This window comes from Eschrichtius robustus, chromosome 19 (genome assembly GCF_028021215.1).
Source record: "Eschrichtius robustus isolate mEscRob2 chromosome 19, mEscRob2.pri, whole genome shotgun sequence".
Lineage (NCBI taxonomy): Eukaryota > Metazoa > Chordata > Mammalia > Artiodactyla > Eschrichtiidae > Eschrichtius > Eschrichtius robustus.
In genome coordinates, this window is record NC_090842.1 from 515,158 (window position 1) to 534,491 (window position 19,334).

Below are 19,334 nucleotides of genomic sequence, written 5' to 3' on the forward strand. Positions count from 1 at the left end.
TACAAATTGGCCACACTCATTATCCAAATCATTAGAAAAGGCTCTTTAGCGACAAGAAAAATGACTCCACAGCCAGAGCAACCCAACCCATCAGGCAACAGTCAGCCAGACTGTAAATAGAGAACGCCCTTATCTTTATTTATACATTATGTCAAGTCTGCTCCGTGTGCACATCATGGACGACCGCGAAACAATGATGGACTCGTGCCCGTCGGCTCAGCCTTGTCTCTTGTTTCCTCATTTCTGAATAGCCCAGACCCTACCCTGTCAGTGGGCAGGGCCCCTGCTCCTTGGGGGTCGAGGGCCAGAGGGAGTAGGAGGAGGGGCGGGCAGTGCGACCACACGGGCCATCGGTCCCGCCTGAGGCACCACCACGTGGGCTGTCGGGGCTTCCATCAAATTCCGACCTTCCCAGGGAAGAAAACAAGCTACACCGGTTCAGGGACTCCCGGGGGTCGTCAGGCTCGCCCTGCGCGCTGCCCAGCGGCCGAAGTGGACCTTGGCTGGACCTACCCGCCCCGCCAGAGCCCCACCCCCTCCCCGCGCCCCTCCCCGTCCGGTCCCGCCCAGCACTCCACCCCAACGTCCCTGAGCCCCACCCCTCGAGCCCCCCCCCGCCCCCCCCCCCCAGGGCCTCTCCACTTCCGGGCCGGGAGGAGCCTCCACGGCCCCGCAGGTCTCTGCACCGCGATCGCCCACCCCTCAGGGCACCCCGGGCCCCTCCAGGTGGGCACGGAGGTGAGGCCGCTGCGAACCAGACCGGCCTCCCCCCTCCCTGTGGCTCCGCCCCGTGTTTGGTCAGACACGTGGCCCCCGGGGCCTGGGAGGTGCCCGGGGAAGGGCAGGAGCCCGGGGAGGTTCTGGGGGTGGCAGCGTGGTGTGGCCACCTCGCCAGCCCCCAGGCCGGCCCGGCATGAGCTCCGGGGTCGCCCTGCGGCTGCGGACACTCCAGCGACACCTGGGCTCCCCGGAGGTAGGGGGACAGGCCCGGACTCGGAGCCCCTGACCTCTCCTCCACCTGGGGCTGAGGGGACAGAGCTGGGCTCCGGGAGAAGAACCCCGTGTGGCCACCCACAGCCGGCACTGAGGGAGAGGCCCCTGGGTGTGGAGACCCCTTCAGTGCTGGGGGGAGGGGGCTGCTGGGGGAGGAGGGGGACAGGCCAGTGACCTGCATGGCAGTGTGTCACCGCAGCCTGCGCGGCAGTTCCACCCGCAGCTCCTCACCCAGGGCCCAGGGGCAGTTTGGGACTTTGTCCCCCGGGGCTGTTTACACCAACTCCGCTGCCTCATACTGGCGGGCGCAGACACAAGGCAGCATCTCTGCCCCTCTCGTGGCCCAGGGCAGAGGTATGGAGCCGGGCAGCAGCCCGCTGACCACACACGTACTGGACACTGCCTCAGGGCTTCCGGCCCAGGGCCTCTGCCTCCGTCTGTCCAGGCTCGAGGACCATGGCCAGCAGTGGACCGAGCTGAGGAAAAGGTAGGAGAGCGGGCTGGGGCAGGATTCGAGTCCAGACCACCTCCCCGCCCCACACCAGAGCAAGGGGTGCAGGCCTGAAGGGCAGGGAGCAGGGCTCACCCCAGCCGGACAGTGTCCTACAGACCCTCAGGGCCGCTCTTTCCCCAGGCCGTGGAGTCCTGGTCAGGGCCACAGAACGTGCTGGGCAGCTCACACCGCAAGTGCCCGCTGCAGGGGCAAGAGAGGTCTGTCTCTTCCTGCGGGCTGGGCCGGCTGAGGCCTAGGTGCAGCCTGAAAGGCCCGGTTGCCACTGCCTACCGGGCGGCCTGTGCAGGGCAGCAGGCGAGCACGGGACGTTCTTTATACTCTCACTACACCCTGTGTACAGACACCGCAGGCACCCCTCTCCTAGACTGGGGGGGCGAGGGGGGACGGCTGGGGCAGCAGGAGGTGTCCGCCGCCTGGCAGCGCTACCCCTGCCCCAGGCCCAGGCTCGGCGTGGGGACGCCCAGCCCAGACTGGCAGGTGTCATGGGTCAGCCTGTGAGCAGTTTCCCCCGACCCTCCCGCTGGTGTGGGCTGATAGGCTGGACCCCAGAGGTTCCGGGCCTGAGGGTGTGGAGCCCTTCAGAAAACCCGGGGGTCCAGGTCCCGCCTGAGCTTGGAGGAACACACGGAGTCCGGGGCGGGGGGGCCATACAGGCCCACTCCCAGCCACGCCCTAAACTGCGCTGGTAAACGCCACCCTTTCTGATCACAGCACAGATGCTTGCGAGCACGGCTAGAGGTGGCGGGGGCTCCAGGTGGGCAGAGGCCCTCAGAGCCTCCACTGGTGCCGCTGGAAACAGGCCACCATGCGGACGGCGATCTGGGTACGGTTACTGAACCAGAAAGCCACGCGCAGTATATTAAACAAAAAGTACACGTTATAAAACAGTGTGACTAGTACAACCCGTTTTTAAAGTTTGTAAATAAGCATATTTATGCACAGAGAAAATCTGAAAAGTATACATGCCAGATACAAAGTGATTATTGCTCACGGGGCAGGTTGTGGGAATTTTCTCCCTTCTGCTTCTCTGTGATTTCTTAAACAGTGCGCAGTGTCCCTGGGCTGCTCCAGAGCCCCAGGTCCTGGAGGCTGTCCTGCTCCAGAGCCGCCCAGGCCTGCTCACCCGAGAACCAGTCGGGCTGCGGGGGCATCTGAGGCCGGTGGGCACGCAGCCCCGGGGGACCCAGGCCGGGGGCTCCTCAGCCCCCTCTGCAGTGCCCCCCCCCCCTTCCTCTCCCCAGCTACACGGACCCTGACGGCCGCTGCCCTGGGCTCCTGCTGCCAGGCCAGATGAAGGTGGGCACCTACAAGCTGTCCTTCGACACTGAGGACTACTGGCAGAAGAGGGGCCAGGAGAGCTTCTACCCGTACGTGGAGGTGAGGGCCAGACGGGTGGAGGCCCGTGACTCACTGTGACCCACAGGCTGGCCCTGCTCCTCCCACCACCTCGCACCTGCTTCGGGCTCCCAGGAGAAAGGGGTGCCGACTTGACCACATCACGCCTGTCCCTGCCCTGCTCCGGGGTCAGGCTGCCTCAGCCCCTGCGGACAGAGGGTCACCCGAGCCCCATCCAGCTCACCGTCCCCCTTCAGTTGACCTGTTCGGGCGGGACCCCTTGGGAGCCTGCAAGCCCAGGGCCCCTCAGACCGAGTGCTTTCTCTGGGGAGGACCCAGCCACACCCACCGCCCCCCCCCCTCCCCGCTGGCCCTGGGGCTCCTGCCCCACAGCTGCAGCCCCAGGCCAGCCGTCTGGGCTGCTGAGTCCACGGCAGCACTGGGGCCAGGCTGATGCGCTCCATGCTGGCCCCTGGCTATCCCGGTGTCCCCTCTGCCCGCAGGTCGTTTTCACCGTCACGAATGAGACCCACAAGTTCCACGTGCCGCTGCTGCTGAGCCCGTGGTCTTATACCACGTACCGAGGGAGCTAGCGGCTGAGCGGCAGCCGGCCTGCGAGCCCGGACCCGTCACCGCGGCAGGCTGAGCCGCCCCCGACCAGCAGGGCGGGCTTGCTGCTCACGGGCACCAGGCTCACACTTCCCGGGGACGTTCTGGCCCCGATTTCCCAGTGGCAGCTGTCACTCAGGCTTCAGTAAAGTTGCTGCTGGCATCCGCGAGGCGGCTGCGGTCACTAGGCACGCTCGGCCGGAGCTGCCCAGCCCCAGGTGGGATGGGGGCGGGCGTGCACACAGAGCTGGCGGGCTCGGGGAAGGGGCCGGATGGCACCGTGGGCCCTGGGGGCGCCTCTCCACACAGCCACGCAACCGGACACGCAGCACTTGTGAAAACCTTCATTTGCTGACGACGCACGTCTACAGAACAAATACCTGCTGTCCTCGGTGCGTGAGGGGGGTGTCATCCGGGCAGTGGTCCCGGGCAGGGGCTACGCTGGGGTGCCCACGAGTCCTGCGGGGCCCTGGCCCAGCGTCTGCCCGATCACGGCCGTCTCCAGGGGCTTGAAGCCCACGTTGTCCAGGGGGACCCCAAAGGCCAGGAGCTTCGCCTCATAGGTACGCAGCAAGTCATTGTGGGCCTGTGGGGACACAGAGGCCTCAGGGGAGGGATAGCCTGGGCTGACCCTCGCTCAGGCCCACCCAGCCCCGTGGAGAGCTAGCCTTCACCAGGTGCTCACTACACCAGACCCAGACCCTCACACGCTTATTTAAATTTGAGACTCTGATTGGCTTTACTCATGGCAGCATCCCATCTAGTAAGCGGAAGGGTGCTCCAAGGAGCTGTACAGAATGGAGGCTTCTGTGGGCACAGGAGGGTGCGACAAGGAGGTTAAAAGGGTGGGCACCTTCCCTTGGGGGAGGCAGGGGGTCTTAGGCAGATCACCTCCCACTGCTGATGGGTTTAAATTTCCACTCTAGGGAGAGGCTAAAACTTCAATTAGATTAGGTATTAAGTCTTGGTAGGATTCACATAAGTGACTCCGTTTAGGGCCTGTTGTTTCTTTTTAACAGTCCCCCCTTTTGATCAAACTCTTAGCCTGAGAGATAGGATCAAAATTTTAAGGCATTAGTGCCGCTCACAGCTACCACCTGTATTATCTCAGCTTTTGCTGATTCTGTTTGGGTTTTTGTTTTTGTTTTCCTCAATCTCTGGGATTCACAGGTCAAGACTTCGGGTTCACACTTTTTAAGTCCGTCATTCCCCATGTCCTTTTCAATATTCCAGTCTTAAGGAGATCGTTTGCTTGGTGGTTAGTGGCTGCGAACATGCCTTTAAAGCTTTTGGGAAAACATAATGCACCAGGGGTATGATTATGATGATTAAAAGCAGGACAAACCCCAGTGTTTGGAGTCATCAAGACCAAACCAATCAAAGGCCCCATGGAAGGGGCCACCCTTTTAAGCCAAGTGACTTGCCCAGGGATCTTATGCAGCTGAGTTTCCACCTCCCCAGAAGAGTGGGTCCAGATGAGCAGGTGGTGATGGCCATGCACAGACACCTCCTGGCTCAGCTAGAAGACAACCAGAGGCTTTCCTTCTGTCGAGAACAACTCTGGCCCGAGTCTGAGGACTTTTATCGGGCACTACCCAACCACTTCATGTGCGGGACCTCGGTTAACCCACGATGGAAGATGCCCCCACCATCCCTGTTCCACAGCTGGGGAGACTGAGAGGGTGTGCACTCAGAGCAGGACTGTGGTTTGAGTTCCCGGTTCCCTGCAAGCATTTCTCTCCCCAGGCTCAGCACCCCTGCCTTGTCTACTGGCATCTATTCCCTTCCCCCACCCCAGAAATGCCGAGATCTGGGCAACAGCGCTGGCAGGGCCAACGCAGACAGGGTTTCTGTTCCCCCATCCTCTAAAAGCAGATGTTTTTGAAAGGGCACATTTCACCAGACGGTTGCAAGCGTTTGAAAAGCTGATGCATGTTACATGCTTAGAGCCTGGCCCGACTCAGAGCAAAAGCTCAAAGGGGCTCCTTGTCCTCAGCACCGCCAAGACAAGGTGCTGGGAGCTGAGAGCCAGGTGAGCCAGGGTGAGCCAGGGCCGGGCTCCAGGACGACTCAGGGGCTGGGCCCTGGCCCTCACCCATCTCTGGGGTTCAGCCCTCCCCACAATCAGATGTGCGTTACGGAAATACCCCCAAGAATGCATATAAGTATCAGGGGTTCCCAGAGCACCTGGGGAGGGCCCTATGGGCAGGGAAGGCCCAGGGGATTTGGTCACCACGGAGCCCGGTGCCCATGATGGGCACTGCCTTCATCCTGGGGCTCCACAGCCCAGGGCTCACATGAGTCACAGCCGCGGGGTGCGCGCTCTCGGTCAGCGCGTCTGCAGGCAGCACCGTGTCTGCGTCCCCACGGGCCAAGCACTGACAGAGCTGCGGGCTCAGCCACGGAGCTGGGGACGCTGGGTGCAGGGCACGGACGGCACCAGGGTCAGGGCACTGCACTCCCCAGCTGCAGGAGGCCTCTGCGTGTGGCTTTCGCCAGACTCACAACGGACTCAGGAGAGATCAGACCCTAACTGCCCCTGCTTGGAAGGCGTGGACGTTAAACTGAAGGGGCAGAGACCCCCCGCCCCAAACCGCCCCAGAGGCCAGGCTAGCACCGTGGGGCCAGAGCAAGGGTCGGACAGGGACACAGGGACAGAGCCTGCTGGACAGGACACCAGACATGCACTGGGCAGGCCCCATCAGGGACACCAGGACAGCGTCAGAGCCATGCGGATGTGCTGCAGGCCACGTGCACGCCAAGTGACCCTGGGCAGGCGCAGATGGCCTCAGACTGTGTCAGCACCCAAAGGTAAAGATCAGGTGGGGTCGCGGGTGAGGAAGGGGCCTGAGGGAGGGGTGTGGAGCCCCGGGCACCTTGCAGAACATGGGGGAGGGGCGGGGGTCTCCTCGCACCTTGCAGATCCGGGCCAGCTCGTACTGCAAGTCCTTGATGGTGCTGTTCTTCGATTCCAGAACGTCCTGAGGAAAGGAAGGTGTCAGGATGTCCACACGGGGAGCGGCTGATGTGGAAAGGTCTCCAAGGGAGACAGATCTGCGTCTCCATAAGGAAACTGCCCAGATGGTGAGAAGGGGCAGCCTGGCCTGTTTCTGGAGCCACCCCGGCTGCCAACCCCATCCCAGGGAAAACCCCCTCGATCCCCCACCTGCCCTGCCCTGGCCCCCAGGCGCAGCCATGGTGACTGCCATGGACGGGCCTAGCTTTTATCCCCTCATCCTGGTCGCTGGCAGCACAGGGCCTGGCCGAGCTGCCAGACCGGCTGTCCTTCCCAAGAGGAGAGCAGGAAAGCCCTCCTCCCCTTTGTGATTCACACACGACAGGGACAAGAACAGAGACGAGCCCCCAGACTCGGGACCATGGTGATGCCGGCCCAGACGAGGCGCCACCACGAGGCTGCACTACCCCAGCCCCGAGAGCCTAGCCTGGGTAACTGGGGTCCTCCAGGCACTGCCACCCACTGAGCCAGGGCCACCGCTCCCCTGTGAGCAAACACCTGGTCTCAGCCAGAACCGTGGGCACGGCATCACCTCGGACCCCAGCCCCCTCCTCCACTGGTGACGAGTCATCCTGTGTCAGCCCTGCCCACCCTCTCCTGCCCTCCTGTTGCCATCTGAGGCCTGTAACCCAGAAGACCTGCTTCTGTGTGAATGAGCAGCAGGGACGGACAGGCCCTCCAGCGTGGAAGGACCTTCCGTGGAGTCATGGGGACAGCTGTGGTCTGTGTCCGTCTCCTAGACCCCCAGGGAAACCGTACCTGGGGCCACCTCAGGCCTGGCAGCTACAGGTCACCCAACTGGCCAGGATCCCAGAGCTAGGTCACGCTTCCCTAGCAGCACCAAAGACCCCTTGTCCGTCATCACCCATTTTTTTCTGTGGCACGTCCCACCCAGGTCAGGGAGCAGAGGGGCAAGGCCAGTTCCAGGTAAGGTCACCGCCAGGGGCATCAGGGCTCCTGCCTGCTGAGCCAGCGGCAGTGGCAACCGCCGTCCTGAGTCCTCAGCTCACCCTGCTGGCTTGTGGGCACCGAGGCCTCGTCTGTCTTTTTACTGCTGTGCCCCATGCCCGGGACAGTCCCAGCACAGAGGAAAGCCACACACAAGTGCAGACTCACGAGTGAACAGACGCTCCAGCTTCTGCTCAGATGTGACTCCCTCTGGGAAGCCTTCCCAGCAGCCATCACAAAGGCCACCCACGGCCCTGCATTCCCCCTGCCACGGCCTCGACCAGCACGTCTCAGTGTCCCAGGCGGACGGCGGCCGCGGCCTTGGCTGAGAGGCTAAGCTGGAATGGGCAGTGGACGCGGGCTCGAAGGTGCCGGGAGGCTAAGGAGGGGCCGGGGCAGACCTCAGAGATGCTAGGGCAGAGCCCGGGAACCTGGGGAGCCCGATGGCACACACGGGCCTGGGCGCTCGGGCCCAGGAAGCCACAGCCGCCCCTCCCCGAGGCGAACTGAGACTCTCCACTGAGGGACGGAGGCTGGGGCACAAGACAGGAGCCCCGACCGGAGCCCAGGCTGCCGGAAGCCCCTCCCCGGGAGCCCCCGGGACCGACCTCCAGCTTGCGGGACACGAGGGTCAGGGCCGCAGGGTCCAGGCTGGAGGCTGCCAGCACCTCGTTGAACTGCACCTCCTTCTTCTCCACCACGGCGGCCAGTGCCTGTACCTTGCGCTCCAAGACGAGGTTCTGGAAGCCCACCTTCTGCTGCACCTCCAGGATGGCTGCGGTGAACTTCCGGTACAGCTCGTCCCGCTCCTGCTGCACCTGCGGGATGCGCCCGGGCATCTCACTGGCAAGAAGGCCCTCCCGGCTCTGCCCCAGGGCCACGACACACCACCTTCACCAGCGCCCGGCCACGGGCAGGTGGGTCTGCATCCTCTACACTGCCTGAGCCCCACTCTCTGTGACCGAATTAGAGGTGTACGGCTGTCCACACCATGGGCGGCAGGAGGAAACAACTCTGGGAAGGTGTCTCAGGAAGCCACGGGGACCCTAGTACAAGTTGCACAGACCCCCAGAGGGGCTGGGGCCAGCCCTGCCCTGGGTCTGGGCAGCAGACTCGGGACCACATCCCTGATCATCCCCATGAGGTCCAGGGCCTGACTCAGCAGTGTTGGGGTGGGGGCCCCTTGGAGGTCCGCTCCCTCTGCCGGCCCCAGACCCTGGAACACGGGCCTAGAGCGAGCGCTGGAGCCACCCGCCTGTCCACCAAGGACAGGGTCCTTTCCATCTCCTTTAACTGTTAACAGTGCACCATTAAAAAATCAAGACTGAGTAGGGGTGTAAAACGGAAAAAGTAAACACTCCTCAACCCCGCTTCCCAGAGGCCACCATCTGAGCATTTGCTGGGACTCCTTCCAGAACGTTCTGCACTGCCGTAAAAACACACATCACTGCTAGGAAGAGGAGAGGGCTGTGCTGAAACCCTGTAGCACCGTGTCTTTCTAAGTACAGGATCGTATTCTCAAGATGTGCTTCAATCCAGAGCCCGGGACCTGCAGGCAGGGAGGGCCATCTTTGCAGAAAAGCACGTGCAGCGAGACACCTGCCACCCAATCACGTCAGCGAAGACCTGGTGCCGGCAGAAGTGGCCCCTTGGGCACTGTGGGTCGGGTCACAACTCTGAACATCCCTCCCGGCAGACTATCTGCACCCTGAACGTGAACCTTCTCGCCCAGCAGTTCCCCTGCTAGGAATCGACTTCCCTGAAAGGGATACACAGTTGCACAAAGACGAACTTAAAAGGATGCTTGTAACAGCAAAGGACTGAAACAGAGATTTCAAGTGTGACCCGATCGGAGAGACGGCACACAGGCTGAGAAGAGAACACGGGCGCTCCAGACGCCCTCACTTCTGGGAAGCAGTGTCCCTACGCCGGGACACACAAGAGTCTGGGAGGAGAGTCAGGAAGCTCTGACCACTTGTGAGGACCAGCGCACAGCCCCAGGGCCCTCGTGTTTGCACCCACAGGCTTTCTTACAACGCACACATAAAGGTTTGGGACTTAGAAACACACACACAGGTGAAAAAAGCCCTTCCTTCAAGGGGCCAGGCCACCTCCACGCTTCAGGGGAGAGCCCCGGGGGACGGCAGTGGGCACAACCCGCTCCCCACCAGGAACTGCCCTCTGAGACCCGGGCTGTCCACTGCGAGCCGCGCAGAACGGGGAGGGCAACGGGAGCTCCAGCTGCTGGAGCTGGGAGCCCTGCCCGGCCCTCGGGCGTCCCGGGCGCTCACCTTGGTGAAGCGCTGCTCCAGCACCTCGTGCTCCCACCGCAGGCTCTTCAGCTCCTTCTCGGTGACTTTCAGACGGGCTTTCGTGCACTGGAGAGAAAATGGGGGTGGGGGTGGCTCAGGCACCCGCACGATGCAGCTCCCGAGCAACAGCCAGGCCAGGGGAGCGTCAGAGGGAACCGGCTCCCAGACCTGAGGGGCTGAGCCGCCAGGGCGGCCCGCCGGGGCCACCCATCTCCCAGAACAGGTGCCAACCGCACATGCCCCAGGGCCACCAGGCCCAGGAAGGAGGGGCTCAGCACCCCTGCCCTTCCTGCCCTTCCACGCCCAGGAGGAGGTGCCGGGGGGGGCCAGGAATTGGGCAGAAACCCACCAGCAGGATCTGCTTGTCCCTCTCGTAGCCCCCAAGCTGCTTCTGCATCTCACTCATCTCGTCCCGAGCCTCCTGCAGGGGGTCTGCCAGGCGCCTGTTCTGCGTGGACGCCTCCGTCACCTCCTTCTCCAGGAGCTCCTCCCTCTTCCGCATGCGCTCTATCCGCTCCTGTGGGCGCGAGGGGCGGGGGGGTCAGGGGGCTCCCGTGGGCGCGAGGGGCGGGGCGTCGGCAGCCGGGACCAGGGGCTGCGGTCTGCAGGGAGAGGGCCGCGAGCTCTCCTGCCCACAGAGAATGGTCCTGCCGGCACCGTGAGGACCTGCATCTGTTTTATGTGTAAACACACAGTATTTTTTCGCAGTTTTAATTTATTCTGAATTTTCTAGTAATTCAGCCTCCGTGCAAATTGAGAGATTACACTTTGCTGTGACCCCCAGAGGACATCCTGCACGGCTGCCAGCACTTGGGCGACGATGACGCCCCTGTGGTTCCGCCTGACCTCTGACACCCCAGTGCACACAGGTGTATCACTTCCCTGCCACGTGAGGGTTAGGGCAACAGCCAGGCCGCAGCGACGGCTGTAGCGGGCAACACAACTTGTGAGCTTCGATCAAGGGCAGCAGAAGGGCAGGCTCAAATGTTTCTACAAGCAGGGGTGTCGGCCCAAGGGGGCTGGGCACCCCGGCGGCACCTTGAGGGAGTTGATGAGAGCCAGGTTGTTGAGGGTGATTTCGTTGTAATAGTTCCTGATGTCCGTGAAGGCCTCCTCGTGGCGCTGCATAAGCATGCTGATCTGGCCGTTCTTCCTCTCCTCCACCTCGTGGATCTCTGTCTTCCGGCGCAGGTCAAGCTCATCCCTAAGCATCCTGACCTTCTTATCATACTTGGCCTCGATTTCTGAAAGGCAGCAGCACACAGAGCGGCTGAGGAGAATGCTCGCCCTGTGGCTACGAGAAGAGATGGCAGCTGTGCCCAGGGCCGAGAACACCCACCAGGACAAAGGCCTCACCAACCAGCTCTGCGGACAGCAGGACGGGGCGGGGAGTTTCTCCTGCTCTGTGGCACCAGCACACACACCTGCCTGCCCTCCTTGCCCATCGCAGGCATTGCTAATCAATCCCTGCCTCAGGGATCCCAACAGCCGAGTGTCACCCAGTCCCGACGGGCTCTAACCACGGCCAGCCAGCCAGACTACGGGCTCTATTAGTAAACCAGACAGACTTCCGAGGCTGGAGCCTCCGCAGGCCGGGAGACCTGGACGCTGCCCACGAGGCTGGATAACTACCACCCGCTTCTAGGTGCCGCTTTGTGCCTGGGGGTATGGGCGGGTAGTGGGTGGTCCTCACAGCCTCCCACCTCTCGTGGAAATAGGGTGTTCTGGGATCCTGAATAGTCCACCAGCCTCGCTTTGCACGTCTGGGCTGTTTTAACTGGTTTATGTGCCTGGTTAGCAAGCGCTGTTGGGCAGTTCCTTCCTGACGGGAGGGGCTCTGGGGCCGTCTTACACGGAGCGCGGGAGACGCTGACCTCGCACCTGCCGCTCAAAGTCCTTGCGTATCTTGGTGATCTCCTCGGCGTGTTTCTGCAGAGGCGGAAGTGGCCGGTCACTGGAGGTCAGACGGGACGGGACAGACGCCGGCCCCTCAGCCCGGCCCCTCGCCTCACTGGCAAGGAAAGCCCGGCTCAGTAAACCTGTGCTGCGTCTGCTGGGCCCCCCACCTCCGAGCTCATGGACCCAGCCCGGAATAACAAGGTTTGGTAAATTCCATGTTTGATAATGGACTTCCCTCAGCGCAGGTCGCCTCGGAGCTGCAGAGAACGCTGACACACATCCCGAGCCCTGGCCTTGCCCAGCCCCTCCCACCCTGCCCAGAGGCTGCACAGCAGGGGCCAGACCCACACAGAGCTGCCGGCTCCCCGCTGTCTGCTAACCTGCTTAGGCTTAGAACACCGTTACAAATTATTTTAAGAGACAGTTATAAATTCTGAATAAAAAGTTTAAATTAGACTTTAGAGCAGTGTTTTCACTCAGAGCGGCACTCTGACCAGGTACCTACTCCACGCCCAGGCCTCGCGTAAGCAGAGAGCCCGCACCGCTGTACTTGTTGGAAGGCAGCCCGCTCTGTGCTTCTGTCAGAAAGACCAGACCGCCCTCAAGCGTCCAAGACTTCAGCACCCTCAAGCTTCACGGCAAAGTCTGCAGTGTTACTGATTTATTTCCAGATTCAGTTGAGGCTGGGCTGCCTCCAGACATACACAGAGGCAAGTGCACCGACAAAGTCTTTCAACCCACAGCCAGGAACAACCTTTGAAAACCAAAGTTGGACATATCCTCCCTTTGCCCACGCCCTCCAGAGGTCCCCGACTCAGTCCTGTCCCCCAGACCCCTCATTCCTCACTCCTGGGGGCCGTGGCACTGGTCCATCCCCAGCCCTTCTCAGGGCCTGGTCTCCCCCAGCCCTGCCTTCCCCCAGCCCTTGCCCAGGTATCACCTTCTCAATGAATTTCCAGAACGCGTAGAAAAATGCAACCACCCTCATTCTCAGCACCTTCCTGTAGCGCTAATGCCCGCAGACCTGCGACACAGGTTTGACAATTTATTTTGTCTTCTGTCTCAGGGGTAGCCTCTCCATTCTAGACCATCAGCCGCGCATGGGCAGGCATTTTGTCAGCCCCATCCTCTGTGTCCCCAGAGATCAGAACCGGGCCCGGCGCTTAAGAAGGAATTCCAACCTCCACCAGGAACCCCGCAGCCTCCCTCAGAAAGGACCAAAGAGTCTCAAAGGTCAGCGAGGCACTTGAGAGCACAGATCACAGGACAAACTGCTGTGGCTGCCAAAGGGCTGGAGGGCTGCTCGCTTCAGGGGCCGTGCACGCGTCTCTGGGGTCAGCGGTCAGCAGTATGCAGAGAGGGACCCTGGGCTGGATTTCCCTCGTGGGAAGCCAACCTGTTGCTCAAGCCTGAGACAGAATTCTGCGTCTGGACCCCAAACAGGGCTTGTTTGGCTGCATGCTACTGCTGTTGTTGTTTAACATTTAATTGCCAAAATGCAGGAGTTATTATACAGAAATATGAATTCCCAGTTCGACTGAATCCCGAGGCGTCCACAGCCAGCCCGGTACCTACCAGCCTTAGGTTCTTCACCGCCACCTCGCTGGCCAGCTCCTGCTCCTTCAGCCCCACCTTCAGCGCCCGCACGTCCCTGCACAGCGTCCCCTCCTGCACGCGGTGCTCCTTCTGCGCCAGCTTCATGACCACGGTGCCCTCCGCCTTCATCTCCATCAAGCTGTTCTGATGCTCGTACAGCAAGTGCTTCACTTTCTGCTTATAGACCTGCGGGCCGGGGGAGGACCGCCGCTCACCTGCACGCACCTGCCCACCTGCACACACATGCCCACCTGCACACACATGCCCACCTGCACAGGCTCACCTGCACACACATGCCCACCTGCACACACGCCCACCTGCACATACATGCCCACCTGCACATACATGCCCACCTGCACACACCTGCTCACCTGCACAGGCTCACCTGCACACACATGCCCACCTGCACACACCTGCTCACCTGCACAGGCTCACCTGCACACACATGCCCACCTGCACACACCTGCTCACCTGCACAGGCTCACCTGCACACACATGCCCACCTGCACACACCTGCTCACCTGCACACACCTGCCCACCTGCACACACATGCCCACCTGCACACACATGCCCACCTGCACAGGCTCACCTGCACACACCTGCTCACCTGCACACACATGCCCACCTGCACAGGCTCACCTGCACACACCTGCCCACCTGCACACACATGCCCATCTGCACACAGAGGCTCACCTGCACTCACATGCCCACCTGCACACACATGCCCACCTGCACACACATGCCCACCTGCACACACCTGCTCACCTGCACACACATGCCCACCTGCACAGGCTCACCTGCACGCACATGCCCACCTGCATACACATGCCCACCTGCACACAGAGGCTCACCTGCACACACATGCCCACCTGCACAGGCTCACCTGCACACACCTGCCCACCTGCATACACATGCCCACCTGCACACAGAGGCTCACCTGCACTCACATGCCCACCTGCACACACATGCCCACCTGCACACACATGCCCACCTGCACACACATAAAAAATACCCTCAGGTTCCCCACGTCAAGGACACAAAGGGCTGTGACTCCCAAAAGCAAGGCGAGACAATGTCCCTGGCCCCCGGTCCAGCTCCTCTGCCCATGTGGCAACTCCTATGGGGACAGGCCAGCCCCACTCACCTTGATCTCCACCTGGTGCCTCTCCTCAGCCTCCTCCATCTCCCGGTCTTTGTTCCTCAGTTCAGCCTTCTTCTCCTCCAGCTGCCTCCGCGTGATCTCCCAGAAAGTGTGGATTTTGTCCCGCTCCAGCTGGAAGTAGCTGCGCTCCTCCCGCTCACGGCTCAGCTCCTCCCGGACGCGGCCAATGTGCTCCTCCACCTGGCCGGCAGAACGGGGCCAGTGAGGCAGGCGGGGTGGACGGGGCCACCTGCCGCCAGGGGAGCGTGGACGGAGAAAGGCCAGGAAGAAAGAGGGAGGGGCCGCTCTCACCTCAAAGTAAATCAGAGCTAAAAGTGAGAAGTTAAAGTAGGGGGCTGGGAAGGCTCGGGGACAGGGAACGTTCAGCAAACAGCAGAAATCTCTTGTATTTGGCCAAGAGTCATAAAATGATTATATCCTTTTATTCCTTCCTGGGGATTTACACTAAAGAAATTTCTCAAAAGAACACAGGAGCTTTCCACTTAAAGATATTAGCTACACAATTATTACAACAGCAAAATAATTAAAAAGGAAATGATCTAAGATGCTTTTAAGTAGGAGAATGGTTGGGAATTCCCTGGCGGTCTTGTGATAAGGACTTCGCACTCTCACTGCCGGGGCCCGGGTTCAATCCCTGGTCAGGGAACTAAGATCCCACAAGCCACGCAGCGCGGCCAATAAATAAATAAATAAATAGGAGAATGGTTGAGAAATTAGAGTATAACAGCTGGAAGGTTATATGGCCCAACAACACAAAGATATGAGAATGATGTAAATATATTCACAAAACAATGCAAAATGTAAAAAACCTTTCACCTTTAAAGATATACGTTAAGCAAAAAATATACAAAACCAGTAGACCCAAAACAGTCAAGATGGTTTGGTCCAGAGCCAAATGCAAATCTGCAAATAGGTTAAAGAAAAAAAAAAAAAAAAACAGGGCCACCAGGCCGGGGCGGGGCTGGGCTCCCCAGGAGGGAGGTCTACAGGGGGGTCTACTGTGTCAATCAAACAAAGGACCCAAACCAGGCTCCTCCAGACTCTGACTGGCTCACTCTGGACGTTCCATCACTCGATATCTAGATTTCTTATAAATATCTAGATTTCAAGCTTCTCTTCAAAAATCAGCAAACAGACAGCTCTGGAGCCCAGGGCCCACAGGTTAACATGCAGCGAACTGGCCACAGCTGCCCTGAGTCTCTCACTCCTGCCTGGACCCTGGAAGCTTCCGAGGTGTCCACACCTGGAACACCGGACAGCAAGCTCTGCTCTGCAGACTGACCACTGCCGTGTCACAGTTCTGTCCCCGCCGGACAGGAGGAAACGGGGAGCCGAGAAACAGCCTGACGGCTGGGGCAGCGCGGTGGGTAAGCCGTTCACGCGGCAGCCTGGGGACCTTTCCAAAGCACAACCTGACCCACCACCCTCTGCGGACACTGCCAACGGGCTCCCTGCCTGTGACACAAAGCCTCTCCACCACTGTTCAAGGGCCTCGGCCCAGCTCTCCAACTTCAGGTCTTATGCCTCTTTCAGTCACCTTTCATTTCCTTATCTCAAAACCATCAAAAGTAAGTAAGTGTCATTAACGCTCACAGGAGTGCATGTCAGATGCTCCCAGACCACACTTGCTCTCACAGTTTGCACATGTTACAGGTTTCAGGAGCCTTGTAATTGAAATTGTAATTATATAACCATGTTCTCTAGCCCTTAAGTTCATCAAAATGAACAAGTGGCCAAAAATAATTCACAATGTTTAATGGTAAATAAAATAAATGAGAATGCTATAGGTGTATGTACTACGATAACAGCTCTGTAAACATCAGGTGCCTAAAAAAGATAAGAATGAAAGAAAACACAGAAAACTTAAAACAGCTTTTATATCAGAAAGACATTTCCTTCCAAATGCCTACTACCCTATAAAAAAGTTCACCCATGTGCCTGTACCGCGTTGTTTTACAAACGTGCTGTGCTTGGGCGTGCAGGCGTGGGAGGGGCGTATCCTCGTGTGGGCAGGGCAGCAGGAGCCAGGCTGAGGGGAGGTGCACGCGGAAGCGGGGGCAGCGGTCTGAAAGAGGCTCCCAGAAGCGCGGAGTAGCAAACCCATCCCACTCCAACCGAGCGCTGGTCCGCGGCTCAGGCCAGCCCGCTCACCTGTTCCTTGCTCATGTCCTCCGGAGCGAGACCGTCAACGATCGGGGTACCTTTGGCTTCCCCTTTCTTCCCTTTCTTTTTGGGCGCCTTCGGTTGAAGAATAGATGGTTGGGTTAGAGCTCGCCTTCTGGCTGGCTGATTCCCTCCCGGGGCCGCTTGGGAGAGGAATTCCTGTTCTGGAACGTCCATCTGACTGCCCACTGTCTCCTGCTCCCACCCAGACCACATCACTCTGCCCTAAGGTTTCCCACTGTTAACCACAGGCACATTCTGTTGACACCTTTGGAGCAGCAAGGGGAAATCTGCCTTCTCAGAAGAGAATATTGTTTTCCCTCAGAAAGGAAGGGAGGGAAACTTGTTCCTTAGTATATAGCAGAGACCTCCTTGGTGTGGATGCAAAGTCTACTCGGCCTCAAAAAGGAAGATTCCCCAGTACCACACTGTCAAACGTTACCACACTGGTTATAGTGCTTGGCAAGCACCATGAGGAAACCTGCAATAAATTGTTCAGCGAGTGTACGGAGAGGTGCCTCACAGCAACAATCAAAGCTGGCAAGATGAGGGTTCCTTCCTTCAAAACACAAAACCTCAGAGAACCCTGGTGGAGGGAGCCGGACCAGACCGTGGCACTCACTGTGGGCTCTGTCAATGGGGCGAGGCCGCTTTTAACAACTTTAACAAGGTGCCAGAGGAGACCTTCCACCCTCACTCCCTTCCCGAGGGCCGCTCAGCAGATGAATTTCCTTATCCTTCTGCCTTTACTTCTCCCGAGTTTCTGTGGCCCATGCTTGTGCGTGTGTGCGTGTGTGCGTGTTGTGTGTGTGTATGTGTGTGTGTACGCGCATCTACATGACTCTGTAACATTTTCACTACAAAAAAAGTTTTGGTGGAAATCTTACAAAACGTAAAGAAAAAAGGAAAATCACCCTATACTCCCACAAGCTAGTAAAAGTAATGTATTTTGGTGGTCTTTTTCCAGTTGACTTTCAAAAGACCCATCCACGGAAATCTTCACTCCTAATACAATGCCCTCTTTCCAATCCCTCTACTCCAGTAAGTCCACCCCATCAGAAGAGCCTGAAGGTTTGTCACCACCCAGCGTCAGGCACAGTCAGCCGGTAGAGCCCCTGGGGCTCCCCCACAGAGAGGCATCGTCCCTGCCTCCCACAGCTGATGGCCACCCTGCCTGGAAACTGAGTTACCGACAACCCCTACATCATGGCGGGGGTGGGGTGGCGCAGCTGTGAGCCCCACCACAGAGAGGGGTCGGGATGGAGAGCCCCAGAGGCAGCAAGCTCCCGCCTTGCTCTGCTCAGTACCGGCCTCACTCCTCGCGGGCTCTCCAAGGAAACAGCGGTTCCTCTACCCTGAAGCTCTGCCCCGAAGGACTCCACGGGCACTGGACCCGCTGTCAGGACCCTCCGGTGTACAGGGTCCTCTGACCACCCTGGTATGCCGCGGGCTCTCGACCCCAGAGACTGGAGGACCTGTGTGTCCCAGGCCCCTGCCACGTGAGACCCTAGGTCCCAAGGATCTCATCAATGAGCCTTCCATTCCAGGTAGGAAAGCCCCTCGACCCAAGTCCTCTGTTCTGGACGCCGTGCACACCAGGCCCTGGATCTGGGGGGCGGGGGAGGCGGGTGCTCTCTGACCACCCACCCCTGTGAGCACAGGATCCTGGAGAGCCCAGGTCTCTCAGCTCCAGGTGCGTGCGGGGTGCGGGGTCCGGGGTCCAGGGTCCGCAGCACCCTGGGCCCTCCCCGCGAGGACTCCACGAGAGCGCCAAGCCCTCAGTTCCGGGACCCCAGAGCTCCAGGCCTCCCGTCCCGGGGTCTCCCTGCGCGCAGGGCAGGCCCCCGAGCCCCAGGCACCCGGCGCGGACCCTACCAGACCCCCACCCCTCCTCACCATGGCTCCGGAGTCCCGCCGGCCGCGACCCGCAGACCACCGCGCCAACACAGCACAGGCTGCGCGGTCTCCAGGCAACCGCTGCTAGGTTCCGCGCGAAGTCTCGAGGACCCTCGCGAGAGTCCGCCCGAGGGGTCAGGGCCTGGCAACGGCGGGAGCGCGTCCCCAGCAACGCGCTGGGCTGAGTCACTGGGTTTGGGCCGCAGCTGGGCGTCATCCACAAGCTAGATTTCCACGACGCCCGTGAACGCGTTCGTTGCGGGACGTGTCTTGTTTATTGCGGGTCTTCCCCACTAGAACTTAAGCTCCATGGAGGTGGGAGGAACTGTTTCCATCCACTTCTTACTGTACGTGCGTACGGGTCCTACAGTGCATAATTTCAGTGAGTGAGTGACGGGAGGGGCCGGAAAGATATGCACCGCGACGTTTTCCAAATTAGATTCAAATTCAGGCTGAGGCTCTGCCCCTGGGCCCACCCCACCCCCACCCCCACCCCCACCCCCACCCCCACCCCCACCCCCGCCCATCTTTGAAGATTCCTCCCACCTGAGGCTGGAAGATAGCTGGGTTTCCACAAACCCTCAGAAGAAACAAAAGTAGGGAAGAGAACATGTTCCAGCTGGGTCCGAAGTTTTGCAATCAGCAAGTCTCCCCTTCACAAAAATTAACCGGTCTGCCTGAAGAGGCCTTGTCCTTGTGATGAGGAAAAACTAGAAACCTTTGCCAGAGGTTTCCAGACACGCACTGCAGGAAAAAAAAAGTCATCAGGTTCCTTTCCTAAGCTCTTGCTCTGAAAACTGCTAACCGCTTTAAGATTTCCAAAGCAAATTTCCAATCCCTCCTCCCACCCAATTACCTACATGCAAGGTGCTGTCTTTACACACCATTTGT

The 19,334-nt window shown here is 59.8% G+C and overlaps 2 protein-coding genes across 4 annotated transcripts; one reads left to right on the forward strand and one right to left on the reverse strand.

Moving 5' to 3' along the window:
• Window positions 1-824: 824 nt before the first annotated feature.
• Window positions 825-3,619, forward strand: LOC137753280 (5-hydroxyisourate hydrolase-like). 2 transcript variants are annotated; one of them, XM_068528370.1, is made up of 4 exons: window positions 825-973; window positions 1,341-1,480; window positions 2,749-2,884; window positions 3,346-3,619. In XM_068528370.1, the coding sequence occupies exons 1-4, from the start codon at window positions 914-916 to the stop codon at window positions 3,433-3,435; spliced, it is 426 nt and encodes a 141-aa protein (XP_068384471.1). In that variant the 5' UTR covers window positions 825-913; the 3' UTR covers window positions 3,436-3,619. The 2 variants fall into 2 exon arrangements, with proteins under 2 accessions (XP_068384471.1, XP_068384472.1); XM_068528371.1 differs by having other exon boundaries at window positions 2,749-2,874.
• GAS8 (growth arrest specific 8) lies at window positions 2,312-18,523 on the reverse strand. 2 transcript variants are annotated; one of them, XM_068528361.1, is made up of 11 exons: window positions 18,444-18,523; window positions 16,536-16,622; window positions 14,367-14,564; window positions 13,202-13,408; window positions 11,602-11,656; window positions 10,766-10,971; window positions 10,077-10,244; window positions 9,707-9,793; window positions 8,024-8,233; window positions 6,367-6,432; window positions 2,312-4,037 (listed from the first exon to the last, which is right to left on the reverse strand). In XM_068528361.1, the coding sequence occupies exons 1-11, from the start codon at window positions 18,444-18,446 to the stop codon at window positions 3,888-3,890; spliced, it is 1,437 nt and encodes a 478-aa protein (XP_068384462.1). In that variant the 5' UTR covers window positions 18,447-18,523; the 3' UTR covers window positions 2,312-3,887. The 2 variants fall into 2 exon arrangements, with proteins under 2 accessions (XP_068384462.1, XP_068384463.1); XM_068528362.1 differs by lacking the exons at window positions 10,766-10,971; window positions 11,602-11,656.
• Window positions 18,524-19,334: the final 811 nt, after the last annotated feature.